At 41.0% G+C, this 23,365-nt stretch overlaps 1 protein-coding gene across 2 annotated transcripts in view; it reads left to right on the forward strand.

Annotated features, from left to right (window-relative positions):
* EEIG2 (EEIG family member 2) overlaps positions 1-23,365 on the forward strand; it is an 83,660-nt gene that overhangs the window by 46,717 nt on the left and 13,578 nt on the right. Inside the window, exons 3-6 of one of the 2 annotated variants that reach the window (XM_059375599.1) lie at positions 611-640; positions 5,950-6,066; positions 10,119-10,165; positions 20,403-20,506. In XM_059375599.1, the coding sequence (XP_059231582.1) occupies positions 611-640; positions 5,950-6,066; positions 10,119-10,165; positions 20,403-20,506 (298 nt within the window). The remainder of the gene's footprint in view (positions 1-610; positions 641-5,949; positions 6,067-10,118; positions 10,166-20,402; positions 20,507-23,365) is intronic. The other variant, XM_059375600.1, reaches the window with a different exon arrangement.

Below are 23,365 nucleotides of genomic sequence, written 5' to 3' on the forward strand. Positions count from 1 at the left end.
TGGGAGTTTCAACTCTTTATAAAATCTTTCCACAATTTCATTCACGTGCTTACTAATAAGTAAATAATTTAACCTTTCTTTGATGATTTGGGTTCTTACGGTGTATCTAGGGTACTCTTTGGCAATTTCTTCTTCAGAATAGATTAAAAATTAGCTTGTCTTCTTACCATTTCCCTTTTTCAGATTTAAGTTAAATTCTCAATTAAACTTCTGACAATTTGGGGAATAGGGGTAGGGTAGCCATCCAAATAGTTGAATTTAGGATCATTAGAAATTTACTGTCAATATTTATTAAGCATGTAAATATGTAAATATCTACTTCAGGATTATTTTATTTGTGTTTAATTTTAAATCTTTATTTTTTTAAGATTTTATTCATTTTATTTGTCAGAGAGAGAGAGAGAGAGCACAAACAGGGGAAGCAGCAAGCAGGAGGAGAAGCAGGCTCCCCACTGAGCAGGGAGCCCGATGTGGGTGGGACTTGACGCTAGGACCCTGGGATCATGACCTGAGCCTAAGGCAGACACTTAATCAACTGAGCCACCCAGTTGTTCCTAATTTTAAATCTTTAATCATATGATATCCTTATAGTGTTTTTTATCTTTCACAGGAATTGAAAGGTGGAAAAGCTTATGCAAAGGTAAGTAGATGTTTTTTAACTCTTTTGGAACTTGTAATATTACTCACTGCTACTTATAAGCTTAAAAATTAAATGGTTTGCTCTCCTAATTGCTATTCAGGTTGGCTGTTTTTATTTGTTTGTTTATTTATTTATTTATTTATTTTTTAAGATTTTTATTTATTTTAGAGAGTGCAAGTGGGGGAAAGAGCAGACTCCCCACCAAGCAGGGCTCCATCCCACAACCGAGAGATCATGACCTGAGATGAAATCGAGAGTCAGACGCTTAACAGACTGAGCCACCCAGGCACCCCAATTTGGCTGTTTTTAAATAAAGCAACTTGGAGATTGAACAGTTGGATCCAGCAATAAATTATAGGCACATTCTTCCTAAAAACTGGTTATAAGATGTTATTCTTACATTTCAGCTTCCCTACTAGAAGATCATCTCTGGTTTCCATTAAGTAATAGCATCTGTTAATACTGTCTCCCCTGGGAAGTGTTACTAATCCTGCCTCCCCTCACCACTCAGTGGAACAGGACCTCTCCTCTGTGTTCTCTTAGCAGTCTGTATGTAGTACACTACAATTCTTTATACTTCTACTAGCTATATGGAATTACTAATGATTTGTGTGCTCACCTTTTTGATGAATAGAAGGAATTAGTAATACTGCCAGAAACACACATACTCCTCTTTTATTTTCATCTCTGATGGTATCTCTGTCAATTCAGTCATCTGCACCAGGATACCAGCTTAACCATCAACTCTTAAGTCCTTAAAACTATGTGGTTGCAGTGTCAGTTAGGATGTTCTTTGCTACAAGTAACAGATCACCATCCTCACCTAGAGGGGTTTTGTTTTTTTTTTGTTTGTTTGTTTTTAATCTCACAGAGCAAGTAGATATGAAACAGAGCTGCAGATGTGAGCTAGAGCTGCTCCAGGAGTAGTTAATCCACTCACTAAAGGACATCATCAAGAACCCATGTTACTTTTCTCTTTTCATTCTTCCATTCACTGTGTCATGGTTTTATCCTTGCCCAGCTCTTCTCATGATCACCAGGTGGCTTGAGTTTTAGTCCACACATTCACATATGACAAAATCCAGCTGAGTGAGAAAATCTCTGAGTGAAAAAATTTTTCCTAGTTGGCCCTCAGAAGATTTCCCCATAACTTTCATTGGCCACAACTGATGATATGGCCACTCCTAAACCAGGCATGGGTGGTAGGAATGAATTGCCATGACTAGTTTAGACTCATCAGTTTGACAATGAGCTAAAGGTTGGGCTACTTTCCTTTTGCACATGGATGAGCTAAGGGTGGACACTTGAATAAAATCAGGGCTCTGCTAACAAGGAATATAAGAACATTGGATGATGGTGGGGAGGCAAAAAACAGCGTCTGCTGCAGTTGACAAATCCTGATTTCTCCTTTCTTATTTAAAAACCATCCCTTCTCTCCATTCACAAGGCAGGTGCCTTAGGTTATGCCTTCATTATTTCTTACTTAAAACCTGCACTGGCCTCTTACCTTTTATTCTCTGCCTCTGATGTCTCCCTCTATCCGTCCTCTATATTATTGCCATAGGATCATTCTGAAATTCAGACATGATCATTCCCCCACTTTTAGTCCTTCAGCAGCTATCTATTGTCTGTTAAGGAAAATGAGATGAAAGTCTTTAGCTAGCATTTAGACCATCTCGGACATCATCTGTACATGCTCACACTCAGACTCACTTAATTCTTACGCTTCAGACTTACTGCCCTCAGAAACCTCCTGGAATGTACTCTGCTATTTTATGCTCTTTGCCTTGTGACTTGATATTTCCTCTGCCATGCATATGCTTCCCCCTTCCCTTGTCCTGTCAACTTATACAGCATTAAGCATTCGGTTTAGTCATCCTTTCCCCTGAGAAATTTTCTTTTCCTTTCTGTCTTGTAACTTCTTCCATTCCAGCACTTAAAGTTTTTTTTTTTTTTTTTAATAAGAATGTGTTTTCTGGGGTACCTGGGTGGCTCAGTGAGTTAAAGTCTCTGCCTTCGGCTCAGGTCATAATCTCAGGGTCCTGGGATCGAGCCCTGCATCGGGCTCTCTGCTCAGCCGGGAGCCTGCTTCCTCCCACTCTCTCTGACTACTTGTGATCTCTGTGTCAAATAAATAAATAAAATCTTAAAAAAAAAAAAAAGAATGTTTTTTTTTCTATCTTCCCTCATTTAACTGTGAGCTCTTTGACACTAGGAATGATTTCTATATTCCCAATGCCTAATGTTACCTAAAATGTAGATGCTCAGAATTATTTGCCAATAAAGTAATATCTACCGCAGAAGTAACTAAGTAATATCTACCGCAGAAGTATCTAAGTGTATGTGCCATTTTAAGGAGACCGTTATTTCAGTGAAGCCAAAGAGAAAATCATAAGGAAATATGGACTCCTTGGTGCCTCACTAGTCCTTGCCTGTCCTGTTCTCACTGTTTTTGCAGTGTCCAGAACAGGGCCAGGCACATAAAAGGTGCTCAGTAAGTAAATATTGACCTTCAGCTTGAAACATCACAGTCTTCATTGGTAACCTACAGCCTAAAACATCACATTGCTATACATTTTTTATGCTTTCTTAATGGTGACTGACCACAATCTTTTTTTTTTTTTTATTCTTGGTGACATAGTAATACCAGCTTTCTAATAGTGAGTGCTAAGCCAGTAGTCTGCTTTTTGTTCAACAAATATGTATTAACTGCCAGCATATGGAAAAACTGTTCTCGGCACAAAACAGACCCAAATCTCTGCCTTTGTGGAGCTTATAGTCTTATGGAAGGTTGGAGGGGACAGACAGTAAACAAAATAAATATGAAATGTGTATGTATGTGATATGCTGACAGCTACTAAGGAGAGGAAGAAGACAGGTAAAGGGTAAAGGTGGACAGCTACAGGGTAGGGGAGAGAGGGAGGGAGGAGTCAGGGCAATAAGAAGGCTCCTTAGGTGGTATTTGAGCATAGACCTGAATGGAGTGAGGAGGAAAGCTACAGGAAGATCTAAGGATGTGTCAGGCAAAAGAACAGTAAGTGTTAAAGGCCTTGAGGCAGTCTTGGCATTTTCAAGAAGAAAGACATTGTGGCCAGGAGAGTAAATATGGAAGAGGGTGGGGACATGAAGCTGACAAGGTGGTGGCCAAGGATGAAGGGACCGGAGACAGTCAATGTAGACAACTCTCTCCAGGAGTTGTTTTTTGTTTTTTTTTGTTTGTTTGTTTTTGTTTTTATGAAAGCAGAAAGATAGTCCAACAGACTGGAGAGAGATAGGGGATGAGGTTTTCTTTTGTTCATTAAAGATGGTAAAAACTCCAGCATGCTTGTGTGCTAACGGAGTGGTTCAGTAGAGAAGGGAAACTTGAGAGCACAGAGGAGAGGGAGGAATTCCTGCAGCAGTGAACTTGAGTAGGCAGGAGGAGAGTGGTTGGCTCCAGGTTGGAGCACAGCTGGGTCAGTTACTACAGCACATGGGTATAGCTGCAGAAAGGTGAGGGGATGTGGTTGGCAATAAGAACTTCTGGAAGTTAAGTGCTGTTTTGATTGCCTTTAGCTTCTGGGTGAATTAGGAAGCAAGGCATCAGCACAGAGTTTGAGTGGAAAGGAGTTGCTGGAGATTTCAAGGGAAAGAGTAATATATGAAATACGGCCTTCAGATGATGTGTAATCAAATAGCCCCATGAATCTTCACATGTTCATTGGTATGTGGCTTTACCTTGGACACATCCAGGCTTTTCTGCTGATCTCTTAGACCCCTAAAAGGCAGTAAGGTGAGAGGAGCTGTGTGAAAATTAGTTAGATGTCACCTGTGGCCTGATGTGTTCTGACTTACTATTGCATTTAGGAATCATGGCCTTTAAACTGGTCTGTAAGTTCTTATTTTTCATTCTTTTTGTACCAGTTAAAAGTTACTAAAACAATGCTCTAGCCTGTAGTTAAAATCTTCATCTTGAATGCCTTCTCATGTGCCCAATATGTATCTTAAAATCTTAAAGCAGGCAGCTTAAAATTTTTATTAGGTATTCAGGGATATGTGCTTAATTGCAAATTCAAAACATTTTTTTGTTTTTCAATAAAAGACTCCATATGCACTGCACATAGTTGTATAGAATAGAACAGACTTAGTTTTAAAAAAATGGGACCTATTTCTTGTACCACTTGGAAATAAGAAATAGGGGTTGAACAACATCAGAGGACAGACCGTGGGTGATCTTTGATAGCTGTAGAAAATGGGAATTGAGGGGCGCCTGGGTGGCTCAGTGGGTTAAAGCCTCTGCCTTCAGCTCAGGTCATGATCCCAGGGTCCTAGGATCGAGCCCCACATCGGGCTCTCTGGTTGGCGGAGAGCCTGCTTCCCTTCCTCTCTCTGCCTGCCTCTCTGCCTGCTTGTGATCTCTGCCTGTCAAATAAATAAATACAGTCTTTAAAAAAAAAAAAAGAAAGAAAGAAAGAAAATGGGGATTGAACCTGAGTAGTAATGAGAGGAAGGAAGAGGATTTTTTTAAATTTATTTTTTATTTTCAGCATAACAGTATTCATTATTTTTGCACCACACCCAGTGCACCATGCAATCCGTGCCCTCTATAACACCCACTACCTGGTACCCCAAGGGAGGGGATTGATCTAAACGTTTGGAGAGCAGCATAGAGGGTTGTTGTAGGGCACAGTTTTGGGGAAGGGGAAAAGGTTTCATAAGAAGGGATTTAGCTTAAGTTGATCAGCAAAGCAAATGCTGTGGAATGTGGTGAAGGAGTAGGGGCTTATACTGAAGAAAACTTAAATCACTCTATTTCTTGCATGGAAAGTACAAATTTAATAACCTGCAACTGTTTGTAGTCACCAGTGGTTAACTGGGCATGGAGCCAAAGGCAGAATAGGGAGAAGAAAGTCTGATCAGTTTTCTTTATGAATATGCAAATGATCATGATTGGTCTGCTACTATTTCCCACAGTGTGGGGTGAGTACCACTGCTACTTGCAATGATTTTAATTGTTTGATAAACATTATTTCTACTTCAACAGCTACGTATTTCAATGTGTACAGAAAAAAATATATTTAGCACATCAAATATGTGATTTGAGATCAAATTGCCTAAGACAAGATTAGAATACTTAACACATTTTTACAAAAGAAGCAAGGCAATCTAAAGACACACATTAAGCAAATAATAAAGCAGATACTGCCAAAACTGCAAATGACTGATTTTGAGAAAACTTGTCTAGAACATGGGTTGAATGTTTATTTTAAGGAGAATATGATAGAAGCCTAGTAGATATTCTATTAATATAATTCCCTTTCTTTTCATAGCTGGGCTTTGCAGATCTAAACCTGGCAGAGTTTGCTGGATCAGGAAATACCACTCGTCGCTGTTTACTGGAAGGCTATGATACCAAAAATACAAGACAGGATAATTCCATTCTTAAAGTAAGCACATTTTGAGATTTACATGTCAACAAATGAGAATCTCTGCCTTTAAATAAGCATAGGAATATACAGTCAAGGGCACCATGGGATCAGCATGAGATCATAAGCTGACCACACCACTGAAGTACTCACCGTCTAAGGGAAAAGCTTCCCAAATCATAGAAGCAACGAAAGTAACAAATATTCACCTTCATGATCCAAGGTATTTCTGGAGCTGTGAACGTTCAGGGAGTAGTACATACAACTGCTACAGCGTAAGGGCTCATAAAGAGTAAGGAGCATGAGGAGGGAAGACCTTAAAAATGTTTGTCACTTCCCAAGCATCTGTGGTGGGTGCAGAGAAGTCACTGGGCTTTCCTATAACTAGTAAAGTGACAGGTGAAACTCACTTTAGGCATCTGCCCTCTTGTTTCTAAGTACCATCAGCAGTCTCCTATTCTAGTGGCCACAGAGGAAACATACATTTGAGAGAGTTGATGAGGGTATTAAATGAAACCAGTTGAGAAAATGTTTGTAAAGCACCTTGTACCTAGTAAGACTCACTGGACAAACTTTTTGCTCTATTTTAGTTAGGTTACCCCATAATGGTAAGTTATCTAACATTAAAAAAGGAAAATTATTCAGAATAAAAACTGGATGGTCAGAAGTTAGTGGAGCAAAGAATTCCCAACGCCTACACTTTTCAAACTTCATTTTCAGTAAATACACAAAAAATTTCAGAGCAGTTGCATATACCTATACGACATAAACAGTGATGCATAGGGTAGATTACAGATGAAGAATAACTTAACTCAGGTGAAGTGTCTCACTAAAGTCATTGGTGGCAGAGCAGAGACCAGATGCGTATCTTCTGCCGTGTAGAATCAGTGGTCTTTTCATGTTACCATGCTGTCTAAGCACCAGACTCAGAAGGAACAGACTGCACTGTTCAGTCTTAGACTCATCCCAAAACAAGCCACTAAATTCAGTTTCTTCATATTTGCTGTATAAGAATATTTATAATCCTTTTCTGAATTTTAGTGTCTTCGTTGGAAATTGAAATAAGTCACTAATTTCAGACTCTCCCATCCTAACCCCATTCCTTAGGGGCAGCTCCTGGCTCCCCATTGATCCTTTCACACTATCTCTCCCACTTGGTCCTATAAAGAATTTATTTATTTATTTATTTATTTATTTATTTTGAGTGTAAGAACATGCATGCGCAAGTTGGGGTAGGCGCAGAGAGAGAGAGAGAGAGAGAGAGAGAATGACTCTCAAGCAGACCCCACACTGAGCGGAGAGCCCAATGTGGGGCTCGGTCTCACAATCCTGAGATCAAGACCTGAGCTAAATCCAAGAGTCAGACACTCAACTGACTGAGCACCCAGGCACCACGTAACTTACTCTTCTATAAATCACACCATTTAACTCTCACACTCTCTCCCTGCCCGAGCTCTGTCATCTCCTGGCCACCTAGTTAACTTCTCTCTCCTGCTCATTGATGACTTAGCTCTTGGCTCACAAATTCTCTTTCCATCCCTTCTGTCGTCATATTTTGGTGGCTTCACCATCTGGTGGGTGATCTGTCCTTGTGGACTGTCTTCTCTACGCATTCTCTCCCTCAAGCTAATCTTTTTTGTACGAGAGGCCTCTCTGTTCCTTAAACTACCCTTCTCCAGCATCCTTTTCTTTTTCTTCTTCTCAGTTCCTCCCCCCATGGCCAAACTCTAGACTTTTCTATCTCTAGAAACCTCACGACTGGTATTCCCCTCTGCTACTTCTGTCTCCTTACATTTCCAGTCCTCTTGGTCTACTGCTCACTTAGCTGTCCTTCACCTTACTCTTCTCCCACTGCCTACCAGCCTCCACTTCCCTCTACTTCCCTCTTTATCCAGCTTAGATTCCAGAATCCGTGATTCTCTTATGCTTAAAAACACTTCTTGTGAGGCACCTGGGTGGCTCAGTCACTTAAGCCATCTGCCTTCAGCTCAGGTCATGATCCCAGGCTCCTGGGATCAAGCCCCATGTCAGGCTCCCTGCTCAGTGGGGAACCTACTTCTCCCTCTCCCTCTGCTGCTCCCCTTGCTTGTGCTCTCTCTCTCTCAAATAAAAAAAAATACTTCTTACTCCTTTGCCCATCTCCCTCATTGCTCTCTCCCAGCGAACCCCCAACCCCAGTTAAACTCAACTTCAACTGTCCTCTCTGGGCCTGCATCCTAATTGCTGAATGTTACTGGAGAATATCACACAACCATCCAGCCGCTGTTCCTATAGTCTTGCTCCCTGCCATCAAGCAACTCTCTTTCCTTTGTAAGTGTCCTTTCCCAGTTACCAAATAATCTATTTTGTACCTTCTTTCTTCTCAGATCTCTACACACCACCCTTATTCTCAGCTAGTGGTCCTACTTTATCCTTTATGGAGAAAACAAGTCATTAGATTCAAATTCCTTCATCTTCCTATTGCAGAATTTACAATTCTTCCTGTCTTTCTAGCCCTGTTATGCCTTCTGCCCCCATGACAATGAAGGAAATGTCCCTCTCCCTGTCCAAAGTCACTCCTTCCTCTTAAGTGCTAGAGTCCAAAGCTTGCCTGATCAAGAGCTTTGCAGCTTGGACTATCCCTTTTCCTAACCATCTCTTTCTCCAGTGAATTATTCTCATTAACATATGAAGAAACAGCTCTCATATCTACTGTATTTAAAACAAACACCTCCTCCAACCATGTCCCACTCTTTCTGTTCTCCTTCCCCACGCAGTGTCTTACAAGCTGCATGTGCCATCTCCATCCCTTCTGAGACATTCAGGATACTCAAGAGTGCTGTGTTTACGTAGTTAGAAACCAGACTGTGGAGTTCTATGAAAGTGGAGGGGATAAGGATGCCCACACAGCTGGCTCAGGTCCCACATTTAATAAGTGTAGTGCTCAGAAAAAGAACAGTAGTAGAGGTACAGAGGTGAAAAAATAAGAAAGAAATGAGGTTCTATTAGGATATATGGCAGCCACTAGGTAGAAAATATGCACATAAATAAATATTCTCTTCTTCATAAAGACCATGAGTTTTCAGTATTATGCAGTCCTAGTTTGAGATTTCACATCTGCCCTTTATTAGCTACCTGATAGTGAAAATACCACTTTGTCTTCTGAGCTTAGAGGGAAAGTATGAAAAATAAAAAATAAAAAAAAGGAAAGTATGAGTCTCTCATTGGAGTTTTGAACAGTAAATGAAATCATGCAGTATACAACACTTAGCTTATGCCTGACACACAATTCTCAAATCACAATTGCTGTTAACATTGTTGTTATTCCTGCTATTACCATTATTTTTCCTGCAAGAACAAAACAAGATCCTACGGCCGAGTCTTAAGAGACCATCAGCAAGTAGAGAAAAGTAACATTTCAGAAAGCATTAACAAAACTTTAAATTCTGTTCTTTTTTTTTTTTTTAAGATTTTTAAATTTATTTGACAGGGAGAGACACAGTGAGAGAGGGAACACAAGCAGGGGGAGTGGGAGATAGAGAGGGAGAAGCAGGCTTCCTGCTGAGCAGGGAGCCTGATGCAGGGCTTGATCTCAGGAGTCTGGGATCATGAACTGAGCTGAAGGCAGACACTTAACTGACTGAGCCCACTTAACCCAGATGCCCCTAAATTCTGTTCTAAAGATAGAGCAAAGGCCAGGAGCATTCTTCTCTCACAAGCCCCCACAAACTCCCCTTGAAGCATCAACATGGCAGGTTGGAGGGAAACATTTGAGACACCGAAGCGCCATAGGAATCTAGGAGACCAGGGCGACCAGGGCACCCCGCGGGGCATCACATTGTGGCACTTGCTCTCCCTTTCCATCTTTCCAGCACCAATTTTTGCCATTACCAGGTTTCGAATGTTGGAAAATGGTCTGTATAAACAAGCAGCAATTTAATGCTGGATGTAACTCAATTCTGCAATTGCTTTATCAAATAATCTCTAAGTAGGAAATACTGGCCTAGGTTCTGTGGGGGAGGTGTGGGTTAGCATAACATGGCTTCTTCTCTCAAGGGGACTTTTGTAATCGTATTTCATTTTCTAATACCCAGGTTTTGATCAGTATGCAGCTGATGTCTGGTGACCCGTGTTTTAAAACGTAAGTTGATTCTCAGTAAATGAATTATTTATCTGAAAGTATAATAGTGACTTTTTTTTGTTTAAATTTTTACATTCATATATTGTATTGTTTACCCAGAAAGAGACCATTCTTTTCCTAGGAGGCTGCCTGACCTACATAGAAATTACTATTAACCCTTTATCAAATGAGCTCCTCGCACTCTAAATTTATTTAGGCTGTAGATCTTTCATCATCTTCAAGTTTTGGGTGAAACTATACAAATTAAGTTTTTTAATTTGATCTCTATGGACTTAGTCATGTCTTCAATAAATACTTGTTAAATGCCTTACCATGTGCTAGGCCCTATTCTAGACACAAGAGAAACAGCAATGGGAAAAAAAAAGTCCCTGATATATTGGAGCATATATTCTTAAGAGGAAAACAGTAAGCTAAGAAATAAATGTATAATACAAAGATGGGAAGAGTGCTTTGGAGAAAAATAATGCGGAGTAGGAGGGCATGTGGGGAGAAAGTGTGCTGTTTTATAGAGAGAGTAGTCAAAAAAGAAAGTCTTCCCTGGCAGAGATGGTATTTGAGCAGAGACCTGAAGGGGGGTGGGGGAAGCATACCATGCAGATATTCGGGGAAAGAGCATTTGAAGTAGAGGAAACAGGGACAAAGGCCTCATGGAGAAGTGTGTTTGGTATGTCCAACAGACTGCTGGGAGACCAGTATGTCTAGAACAGAGAATGGGGAGAAGGGGGATAAGAAATGGGGTCAGATGATAAAGAGTCTCCTTGGCTGCTTATAACCTGAGATAAAAAACTACTGGAGGGTTTAGAGTAGGGGACTAAAGTTATCTGACTTATGGCTTCTAGGTAGAGAATAGACAATTTGTAGGAACAATGATGGGAGCAAGGTCAGAAATCAGTAGATGAGTTAGGAGGCTGTTCCAGTAGTCCAAGGTTTAGGGCCAGAGTAACTCATTTATTGAAATGAAAGAGCCTCTGAGAGGCAAGGTTGGAGGTTGGGAGCTTAGGTGTTGGATATGTTACGCTGGAGATCCTTATTTAACATCCAGCCAGGCACCTCAAGTAGACAGTTGAAGTGGAGTCTTTTGGGTTTTCCACATATAGTATCATATCATCTGCGAAGAGTGATAATTTGACTTCTTCTTTGCCGATTTAGATGCCTTTAATTTCCTTTTGTTGTCTGATTGCTGAGGCTAGGGCCTCTAGTACTATGTTGAATAGCAGTGGTGATAATGGACATCCCTGCCGTGTTCCTGAACTTAGCGGAAAAGCTTTCAGTTTTTCTCCATTGAGAATGATATTTGCAGTGGGTTTTTCATAGATGGCTTTGATTATATTGAGGTATGTGCCCTCTATCCCTACACTTTGAAGAGTTTTGATCAGGAAGGGATGCTGTACTTTGTCAAATGCTTTTTCAGCATCTATTGAGAGTATCATATGGTTCTTGTTCTTTCTTTTATTGATGTGTTGTATCACATTGACTGATTTGCGAATGTTGAACCAACCTTCCATCCCTGGAATAAATCCCACTTGGTCGTGGTGAATAATCCTTTTAATGTACTGTTGAATCCGATTGGCTAGTATTTTGGTGAGAATTTTCGCATCTGTGTTCATCAAGGATATTGGTCTATAGCTCTCTTTTTTGATGGGATTCCTTGTCTGGTTTTGGGATCAAGGTGATGCTGGCCTCATAAAATGAGTTTGGAAGTTTTCCTTCCATTTCTATTTTTTAGAACAGTTTCAGGAGAATAGGAATTAGTTCTTCTTTAAATGTTTGGTAGAATTCCCCTGGGAAGCCATCTGGCCCTGGGCTTTTGTTTGTTTGGAGATTTTTAATGACTGTTTCAGTCTTCTTACTGGTTATGGGTCTGTTCAGGCTTTCTATTTCTTCCTGGTTTAGTTGTGGTAGTTTATATATTTCTAGGAATGCATCCATTTCTTCCAGATTGTCCAATTTGTTGGCGTAGAGTTGCTCATAGTATGTTCTTATAATAGTTTGTATTTCTTTGGTGTTAGTTGTGATCTCTCCTCTTTCATTCATGATTTTATTTATTTGGGTCCTTTCTCTTTTCTTTTTGATAAGTCGGGCCAAGGGTTTATCAATTTTATTAATTCTTTCAAAGAACCAGCTCCTAGTTTCGTTGATTTGTTCTGTTGTTTTTTTTGGTTTCTATTTCATTGATTTCTGCTCTGATCCTTATGATTTCTCTTCTCCTGCTGGGCTTAGGGTTTCTTTTTTGTTCTTTCTTCAGCTCCTTTAGGTGTAGGGTTAGGTTGTGTACCTGAGACCTTTCTTGTTTCTTGAGAAAGGCTTGTGCTGCTATATATTTTCCTCTCAGGACTGCCTTTGTTGTGTCCCACAGATTTTGAACCGTTGTATTTTCATTATCATTTGTTTCCATGATTTTTTTCAATTCTTCTTTAATTTCCCGGTTGACCCATTCATTCTTTAGAAGGATGCTGTTTAGTCTCCATGTATTTGGGTTCTTTCCAAACTTCCTCTTGTGGTTGAGTTCTAGCTTTAGAGCATTGTGGTCTGAAAATATGCAGGGAATGATCCCAATCTTTTGATACCGATTGAGTCCTGATTTAGGACCGAGGATGTGATCTATTCTGGAGAATGTTCCATGTGCACTAGAGAAGAATGTGTATTCTGTTGCTTTGGGATGAAATGTTCTGAATATATCTGTGATGTCCATCTGGTCCAGTGTGTCGTTTAAGGCCTTTATTTCCTTGCTGATCTTTTGCTTGGATGATCTGTCCATTTCAGTGAGGGGAGTGTTAAAGTCCCCTACTATTATTGTATTATTATTGATGTGTTTCTTTGATTTTGTTATTAATTGGTTTATATAGTTGGCTGCTCCCACGTTGGGGGCATAGATATTTAAAATTGTTAGATCTTCTTGTTGGACCGACCCTTTGAGTATGATATAGTGTCCTTCCTCATCTCTTATTATAGTCTTTGGCTTAAAATCTAATTGATCTGATGTAAGAATTGCCACTCCTGCTTTCTTCTGATGTCCATTAGCATGGTGAATTCTTTCCCACCCCCTCACTTTAAATCTGGAGTGTCTTCGGGCTTAAAATGAGTTTCCTGGAGGCAACATATGGATGCGTTTTGTTTTTTTATCCATTCTGATACCCTGTGTCTTTTGATTAGGGCATTTAGCCCATTAACATTCAGGGTAACTATTGAGAGATATGAATTTAGTGCCATTGTATTGCCTGTAATGTGACTGTTACTGTATATTGTCTCTGTTCCTTTCTGATCTACCACTTGTAGACTCTCTCTTTGATTAGAGGACCCCTTTCAATATTTCCTGTAGAGCTGGTTTGGTGTTTGCAAATTCTTTCAGTTTTTGTTTGTCCTGGAAGCTTTTAATCTCTCCTTCTATTTTCAATGATAGGCTAGCTGGATATAGTATTCTTGGCTGCATGTTTTTCTCGTTTAGTGCTCTGAAAATATCATGCCAGCTCTTTCTGGCCTGCCAGGTATCTGTGGATAAGTCAGCTGCCAATCTAATATTTTTACCATTGTATGTTACAAACTTCTTTTCCCGGGCTGCTTTCAGGATTTTCTCTTTGTCATTAAGACTTGTGAATTTTACTATTAGGTGACGGGGTGTGGGCCTATTCTTACTGATTTTGAGGGGCGTTCTCTGAACCTCCTGAATTTTGATGCTCATTCCCTTTGCCATATTGGGGAAATTCTCCCCAATAATTCTCTCCAGTATACCTTCTGCTCCCCTCTCTCTTTCTTCTTCTTCTGGAATCCCAATTATTCTAATGTTGTTTCATCTTATGGTGTCACTTATCTCTCGAATTCTCCCCTCGTGGTCCAGTAGCTGTTTGTCCCTCTTTTGCTCAGCTTCTTTATTCTCTGTCATTTGGTCTTCTATATCACTAATTCTTTCTTCTGCTTCATTTATCCTAGCGGTGAGAGCCTCCATTTTTGATTGCACCTCATTAATAGCTTTTTTTATTTCAACTTGGTTAGATTTTAGTTCTTTTATTTCTCCAGTAAGGGCTTTTATATCTCCCGAGAGGGTTTCTCTAATATCTTCCATGCCTTTTTCAAGCCCGGCTAGAACCTTGAGAATTGTCATTCTGAACTCTAGATCTGACATATTACCAATGTCTGTATTGATTAGGTCCCTAGCCTTTGGTACTGCCTCTTGTTCTTTTTTTTGTGGTGAATTTTTCTGTCTTGTCATTTTGCCCAGATAAGCTTATATGAAGGAGCAAGTAAAATACTAAAAGGGTGGCAACAACCCCAGGAAAATATGCTTTAACCAAATCAGAAGAGATCCCAAATCGTGAGGGGGGAGAAAGGGGATAAAAAGAGGTTCAAAAAGGAAGAAAGAAAAAAAAAGAGAAAAAAAAAAAAGAAAAGAAAAGAATTAAAAAAAAGAAAACGAATAAAGAAAAATATAAGAAAGAAAAAATATATATATTAGATAAACTAGTTAAAAAACTTTAAAAAAGAAAAGGGTAAAAATTAAAAAAAAAAAAATTACCTGAAGGCAAGAAAAAAGAACAAAGAAAAAAAAAGAAAAAGAAAAAAATTAAATTAACTGCAAGACTAAAAAAAAATCACAGGGAGAAAGCCATGAGTTCCGTGCTTTGCTTTCTCCTCCTCTGGAATTCTGCTGCTCTCCTTGGTATTGAAACCGTACTCCTTGGTAGGTGAACTTGGTCCTGGCTGGATTTCTTGTTGATCTTCTGGGGGAGGGGCCTGTTGTAGTGATTCTCAAGTGTCTTTGCCCCAGGCGGAATTGCACCGCCCTTACCTGGGGCCGGGGTGAGTAATCCGCTCGGGTTTGCTTTCAGGAGCTTTTGTTCCCTGAGCACTTTCCGTAGAGTTCTGGAGGACAGGAATACAAATGGCGGCCTCCTGGTCTCCGGCCCGGAGGAGCCGAGAACCCGGGGCCCCACTCCTCAGTGCGCCCTCAGAGAACAGCGCCCAGTTACTCCCGTCTGCCTGACCTCCAGCCTTGCTCCAAGCTCACTGAGCCTGCGACCGGTTCAAGGTAACACCGAGCTGTGAGCTTACTGTCGGCTCTGTCTCTGTAGCCGGCTTTCCCTTTTCAATACCCGCAAGCTCTGCGACACTCAGACACCCCCGATCCTTCTGTAACCCTGCGGGACCTGAGGCCACGCAGACCCCGCGTGGGCTTTGCCCCGGTTTAGCCTCTGGAGCGATGTCCCTCAGCGGAACATACTTTTAAAAGTCCCGATTTTGTGCTCCGTTGCTCCGCCGCTTGCTGGGAGTCAGCCCCTCCCCCCGGGGTCTATCTTCCCGTCGCTTTGGATTCACTTCTCCGCCAGCCCTACCTTTCAGAAAGTGGTTGTTTTTCTGTTTCCAGAATTGCTGTTCTTCTTCTCTTCAATCTGCTTATGGATTTGTAGGTGTTTGCAATCTTTAGATAAGCTATCTAGCTGATCTCCGGCTAGCTGATGTAGTCTCAGCCTGCTACTTCTCCGCCATCTTGACTCCTCCTCTCAAGTAGGCAGTTGAATATGGCACTACAGAGTCGGTGGCGAAGCCCAGGCTGGAGATACACATTTGGAAATCATGACGTCATCAGCACATAGATAGTAGTTAAAGCCATGAGATTTGATTAAATGGCCCAGATGGAGTGAGTATAAATAAAGAAAAAGAACACAGACTGAGGGGTGGGATACCCCAGTGTTTTGGAGATTAGGGAGATGGGGAAGAACCAGCAAAGGAACAACTGTGAGAGAGGAGGAAGGAACCAAAGGAGAGGACTGGCCTGAAAACCAAGTGAAGGAGGAGTTTCAAAATGGAGAGATTAATCAGCTCTGTCCCACACCATGGATGTGGATCACGGAAGATGAGGACTGAGAATTGACCTTTGGATCTGCAGTACAGAGACCATTGGTGCCTTCAACAAGCACTTCAGTAGAATCCTATGAGCCTACAGCCTTATTGGAGTGAGTTAAAGAAGGTTTGGGAAGAGAGAAATTGGAGAAAATATAAACAATTCTTAGGAGGAATTTTGCTGCAAAAAAAAAAAAAAGGAACAGAAAATGGGATTACAAATAAAGTGAAGATTCAGGGTCAAGGGCAGGTCTTTGGTGTGTTTTAAGATGGAAGATGGTTCAGGATATTTGTGTACTGATAGGAATGGTTCAATAGAGAAGGCGAGATATGGTACAGAAGAGAAAAAGGACAGTTGCTAGACAGTGTCCTTGGACTGTCAAGAGGAATGAAGGTAGAGGATAGGGTTCAGGTGCAGGTATATGAAAAGTGGAAGCGAATAGAACTTATTTTCAAATTGTTCCTGACTTCTTAGTGAAATAGGAAACAAGATGATCACTGAGGAGTGGGGATGGGAAAGATGGAGGTGGGGGTTTTAGGAAAGATGTGTGGAAGTCCTCAGAGTGTAGGAGAGTGAACAGAATAGGAAAAGGCAGTAGGATTGCTCTTAGGAGCCCAAAAAAAAAAAAAAAAAAGTTAATTATATATTATTTGAATATCTGAGAAAAATATATTTAGAAGAAGAAACCTGAATTATTTCCCTGTGTATCAACTTCATGTTTTTAATAGTAACGTCCAGGAGCTCGTGAGTGGCTCAGTCAATTGAGTGTCTGACTCCTGATTTCATCTCAGGTCATGATCTCAGGCAGGTGAGATCGAGCCTTTATCAGGCTTTGCATTCAGGGGAGAGTCTGCTTGAGATTATCTCTCTTCTTCTCCCTCTGGCCCTCCCACCACACTCTCTCTCAATCTAAATTAAAAAAAATTTTTTTTCAATAGTGATGTCTGTATAGTTTCCTATTTACAGTGTTTTATAAAGATGAAAATACATATTTTTGTCCAAATCAGTTATTGATTAAACTATGCACTTTACTGTAACTTATCCTTCCTGTATTGTCCTCTCTCAAACCTTAATTTCCTGGCTTATTTCTTTATATTCTGCTCTCTTAGGACTAAACAATTTTTGCTATGCTGTATTTGGCTTCTTAGGTAACAGTGTTTTTCTAGTGGAGTCAGCTTAGGGTGAAATGAGAAAATGAGCAGCAAAAGTAAGTAAAAGAAAAGGAATTCACCATTCCTTCTCATGAACTTATAAATATTCCCTTTCTGGCCCTTTCTCTAGCATTTTATCTATTTGTGCAACTGAAATACTAAAGAGCTAAAAAATAGATCATCCTATATTCTGTTTTATCTCCAGGAATATAAATCTGATAATCTAGAGTTTCTGTTTATAGAAAAAGATGTTTGTAACTCATTAGAATAAACAGACCTTACTTAATCCCAAGATACATAAAAGTATTTCTCAGGAAAATGAAACCCCCAATATTTATTTTCTCTTTTCTCTAAGTATCTGAAATTGTGCATGTGTCAGTGGAAAAAGGACACCTCTAACACATCCATGCACTTGTACATGCTGAGTGTGGACTGAATAGGAAAGTGTTTAAATGATGTAAAAAGTAAATTATTTTTATTAGGTTGTATTTTAGTATATATTAGAAATATAAAATCACAGTGCTTTAGAGCTGAAAATAATGTTGGAAGTTGACTAGTCCAGTGATTTTTTTTTTTTTTTTCAGAATATTTAGTCACAAAGTCCTTCTGCTCAAATGTATGATGAATCCCAGTATATAGCATTTTTCTATTGTGGGTCAAAAAGATAAAATACCTCACTACCCCTGAAGTCTCTTAGGGAGCTTCACAGTTTTAAACGTGTTATATAATCCAAGTTCTCATCTTAGAGGTGAGAAAACTAAGGCACGAAGCAATTGAGTGACATGACTATTTGTCTGTAAAACCTAGATGTAAGTGACTAACTGCTGGGGAGGTTCATTCCACTATTTTCTCTGCTTTTGTCTGTCTTTAAATTTTTCATGGTAAAAAGTTTTTAAAAACCTAGTAGAGAAATTAACAAGAATACAGCAAATCTTTAACATTCTTAGCTTTAAATTCTAGTTTTGATATTTTATGAGCAGAGGATCTGTAATATGGCTTATATTATTTTTCTGAAAGACAAATTTCATACCGTGAGCCTATATTTATGAATAAGACAGCTGATAAGTCAGGCTCATCACTGTCTGCCCTAAACTCTCTTTTGTAGTCTCCGCAACTTATCAAATATCCACCAGCTCTAGTAAAAGTATGAAACTGGCTGAAAAGAAAGCAAACCACTAGTGCTAATAAAGACAAAGGATATTTTGGGAGAGAAATTCTATGCTTCACTGGCACCTGACAACTTAGTGGGGGAGCAGATCTAGGGATGATGTAATCCTCTTGAGTAGCTGGGGTTCTGGAACATTCACATTCTGGGAGGAAGGAAATTACTATTTGTCAAAATGATTTAATGACTATTATTATCTCCCAGTTTAATTCTTGAAACAACTCTGTGATGCTTTTTCCATATTTTTAAAGTGAGGACCTTGAGGCTCAGAGGTCAAGGAACTAATTTGTCCAAGGTCCCAAGAGTCACTCGTTTATTCAGTACATGTGCATTGATTGTTTACCATGTGCTAACATTTATCAAACTAAATTAAGACCAGCCCCTGCTCTGAAGGATTCACTGTTTATTTGGGAGGTGGACACAGGACATATGGTGCTCTCAAGGCATAGAGGAGAGACGATCCCTAACTACTTTTTCTTAAAAACCAGGATAGTTGGGGTGCCTGGGTGGCTCAGTCATTTAGGCTCAGGTCATGATCCCAGGGTCCTGGGAGTGAGCCCTACATTGGGCTCCTAGTTCAGCAAGGAGCCTTCTTCTCCCTGTCCCACTTCCCCTGCTTGTGTTTCCTCTCTCTCTGTTTCTCTTCTCTCTCTCTGTCAAATAAATAAATAAAATCTTAAAAAAAAAAAAAAAAGCCAGGAAAGTCTTCACTGAGGTCAGGTGACACTGAGCTAATTTTTAGAGGATGAATAGGAAATTATGAAGCAGAGGAGATGGGTAAAGATGCTCTAGGAAAAGAAAATGGCTTGCACAAGTTTATGGTGCTGTTACAGGGCAGGAATTAAGTAGGTAATATTGTCATTTTAGGTTATTTTTCATATGCTGTAAACATTACTGTGAAATTAAAATCTCATCTCTTTCATTCTGTAATTGAGCTATATTACACAATTTCTGATAAAGGGGTACAAAACCATTTTCAGAACAAAAAGGGGTAACAGAATAAAAACTGACACAAATTAAACAGTCAGTGATTATTTATTCAACATTGACTGAGTTGTCTAGGGAGACTTAGGAGAGCGGCCAGGGCCTGGCTAAGATTTTATATTTGCCTTAATATCATTTATTTCCCATGGTTAATGAATTTTATACATAGTGCTTATTTGCCCCAGTATTTGAGCAGTAAATGAAGAAAAGGCTTGGGGCTCTTCAAGGTGCTTGAGACTGCAGAACAAGGGGTGCCAAACTGAAGGTATTGCTAAAAGTGTTGTGGCCCTGAAGTCAGGCTGGACTGGAAATGGCAGAGATGAGAGAGGGCGAGAAAGGGAAGAGGCTACAGGCTGAGCCCCTTGAAAGCTGGAGAATGGGTCTAAGAGGTGGAGGGATGGAGACATGTTCACAGGCACACTTCAGAAGGACCCCAGTGACCAAAGCATGGATAGAGGGAGGCTGACCTGTGCGGAGACTCTCGTGGTCATAATGTATAAAGAAGACCAAACTGAAGTAATTAGTGGAGGCTGACAAGAGATGATAAATAGGAGAAATATGAGAGAGTCTGTGTGATTTGGAAATTGGCTGTGGAGAAATGCGAGTGGGAGGACCCAGAGGCAGCATCTAGGATTCTGGTTTTGGTTACTTCATGGACCATGATGGCATTCGGAGTAGGGGAATACAAGAAGAAAGCAGATTTGGGAAAAGAAGATCCCAACCTCAGATGCAGAGGTGCTCGATGCGCCACAGGTCCCCATGTTGTCTCAGAGTTGACACCTGAAGCATCATGCACTGATGGTGCTGGGGACACGTGGACAGAGCGCCTCTCTTTCCCGGACTCAGTGAAGGCAGTGCCCTTTCTGGTCTCACATTCTCTGTTGATTAAAAATCCTTTTTATCCCCCCATGAATCTTTTTCCAGTTTTGAGGAAGCTCATCCAGTATTTGTTGATTTTTATTACGCTCACACTCAACGAGGTAGCATTATGCAGGCACCTTACTAAGGCTGATTTTGACTCCACAGCCAATCATTACCACTAGCAAGTTTTCTGATTCACCCATCAATCAAGTTCTGATCCTTAGGAATATTTTTTTATAGGCCTCCTTCTACGTCGATGTCTATACCAATTGCTGGTGAATCTGAATCTCTGGAAGAAGACAGAAAAGGTGGAGAGACTCTCAAAATCCATCTCGGAATAGCAGGTATGGGTGTGTGGCGTACTGGTTTTTTCATTTGTGCTACTTGACATCCTGAAAGATTCCCTAAGTCCCACGTCCCACCCAGAATTAAAATTCTGTGGGTAGGGGCACCTGGGTGGCCCAGTGGGTTAAGCCTCTGCCTTTGGCTCAGGTCGTGCTTTCAGTGTCCTGGGATTGATCCCTGCATCGGTCTTTCTGCTCCGTGGGGAGTTCCCCACCCCCTCTTCATGCCTCTCTGCCTACTTGCGATTTCTCTGTCAAATAAATAAATAAAATCTTTAAAACAAACAAACAAACACAAAAAAATTCTATGGGTAGATAGCTTGAAATGGGCCAGTAATTATCAGCAGAGTTTTAATTATGGAGTTTTGGGTTAAGCCAATGCTTCATTTGTCTAAAACTTTAGGCACTGACAGATTAAGAGTTAAACGTTGCAGTGACACCCACTCCCAGCCCCCCTACCCCCCCCCCCATGTACTTCTGCTCCCTGCAGGTGCAACCTGGAACCCTGGGAGTTTGCTCATTCCACGTGCCCAGCAATCTGCTAGCCACCTGTCAGGTGTTGCTCCTCCTCCCTGGATCGCTTTCCTCTGTCAGTGGTTCCCAAACAGGAGTGTACATCAGAATCACCTGGTGGGCTTGTTAAACCTGCTGCCAGAGGTTTTGACCAGGGCTGCAGGCTAAAAATTGCGTTACTGCCTTCCCCATGCTTCTCCAGGCAGACTCCCAGCTGTCCTCAGAATCTGCTCCAGGAGTGAAAAGCAAGGTGGGGAAAAGGTTAAGCTGGTGGAAGAAAAAAGGATTTAAGAGATTCCTTTCTTCTCTTCCTTTTGAGCCAGGTTATTATTTGAAAGAATGCAAAGAAAGGTGTAGTGATGAGATTAACATTTTCACCACCTTCGTAGATATGCAAAGAGAAGGTTTCTGATCTCCTGATTTAGGATCAGTGAATCCTTTGCATACTTTTTTTTTTTTTTTAAGATTTTATTTGTTTATTTGACAGAGATCACAAGTAGGCAGAGAGAGAGGAGGAAGCAGGCTCCCCGCTGAGCCGAGAGCCCGATGTGGGGCTCCATCCCAATACCCTGGGATCATGACCCGAGCTAAAGGCAGAGGCTTTAACCCACTGAGCCACCCAGGCGCCCCTCCTTTGCATACTTTTAACCTTTCTATTAGCTCCTTCTCTTCAGGATTTAAACTGAATTCTTTATTTTAAAAAGAAAAAAAAATACCCTCACTGGCCCTACATCCTTTGTCTACTGCTCTTCTTTGTGCAACTGCCCCTCCTCTGCTTTCTGCTCTTTTCCTTCCCTCTTTCACACCTTTTAGAGCCAAATTTCTAGAAAGAATATACTGTGTACATTTATTCCTAAATACATGTGCCACCTGGCTTCTGTCTTCCACCCTGTCCTGATGATGACTCTAGTAACATGACTGTCTATTCCTGTGGGCATTGTTTCTACTCTCACATGACTTGGCCATTACTCTTTCTTGAAGTCTTCTTTTCCCTTGGTTCCCACCTCCCTGACCTTTCCTTCTCCGGCTTCTTGGAGGCCTTTTCATCTTCTTCCACCTTCCTCTTCCCACCGTCCCTGGGCAATACCCTCTACACCCGGGGATTTAGCTGTCATTCATGTAAATGTGATCATGTAAATATGAAGTGAACACTTCAGTTTACAAATCTGTTTTGCGTCCAGACCTCCCCACTAAGCTCCAGGTACACATTTCTGGGAAGGTCCACTTTCCATGTTCCCTGTTCTACTGAAATCCATCTGTTCGTTTCTCCTCAGCTAGACTCCAAGTTCTTCCAAATCAGGTCTTGTCTTTGTATCTCCAGCATAAGGCCAGGGGCACGAGAGCAGTCCACTGCGCGGTGACCAGGCGTCCTCAGGCACCTCAGGCTCCCCACACCTGGCACGAGTCTTCCCAGCTCTTCCTCCTGCATATTCTGTCTCACTTACCCGTGCACACTCATGTACTTGGCAATCAAGCCCTGCTAACCACCCCTCACTCTCAGCTGGGTGATTGTGAAAGCCTTCACTCCTCCACGCCCTGTCCATCCTGTGGCAGGGATGTAGATTTGGTCACATCACACCTGTGTTTAGAGCCATCGAATTATTTCCTTCTTTAAACGCATAGAAAGTCCCTCACTACCAGGCATCTGTTCATCTCTCTTTTCCCTTCAGTCATATCTGCCCAACTACCCAGTGTTCTGACTGTACCAAACAGTCTGTTCTCTGCACATGAGGCATGCTTTTTCCCCCCAAGTCTTGCCAAGGAGTTCCTGTATGAGATTAAAGATCTTGAGTTAGCTTCCTCTATGAGGTCTTGCCCCAACTACCTGATGTACTTGTCCTGTGAAGCTCTTAATAATGCTTTCTCAGTTCTTGCCACATTGTGTCGTAACCACTTATCCCTCTAAACTCTGAGCATTTGGGGCGCCTGGGTGGCTCAGTCAGTTAAGTGTCTGCCTTTGGCTCAGGTCATGATTTCAGGGTCCTGGGATCAAGTCCTGCATCAGGCTCCCTGCCTGCTTTTCTCTCTCCCCACCTCCTGCACATTCTCTTTCTCTCAAATAAATGGATAAAATTGTTTCTTAAATCTTTATAAAGAATAAATGAATGGGGGCACGTGGGTGGCTCAGATGGTTAAGCATCTGCCTTCGGCTCAGGTCATGATCCCAGGGTCCTGGGATTGAGGCCCACATCAGGGTCCCTACTCAGCGGAGAGCCTGCTTCGCCCTCTCCCTCTGCTGCTCCCCCTGCTTGTGCTCTCTCACCACCTCTATCAAATAAATAAATAAAATCTTTTAAAAAATGAATAAATAAACTCTGAGCATTTATTTTTTTATCCCCTATATCT

Source organism: Mustela nigripes, chromosome 14 (assembly GCF_022355385.1).
Source record: "Mustela nigripes isolate SB6536 chromosome 14, MUSNIG.SB6536, whole genome shotgun sequence".
NCBI lineage: Eukaryota > Metazoa > Chordata > Mammalia > Carnivora > Mustelidae > Mustela > Mustela nigripes.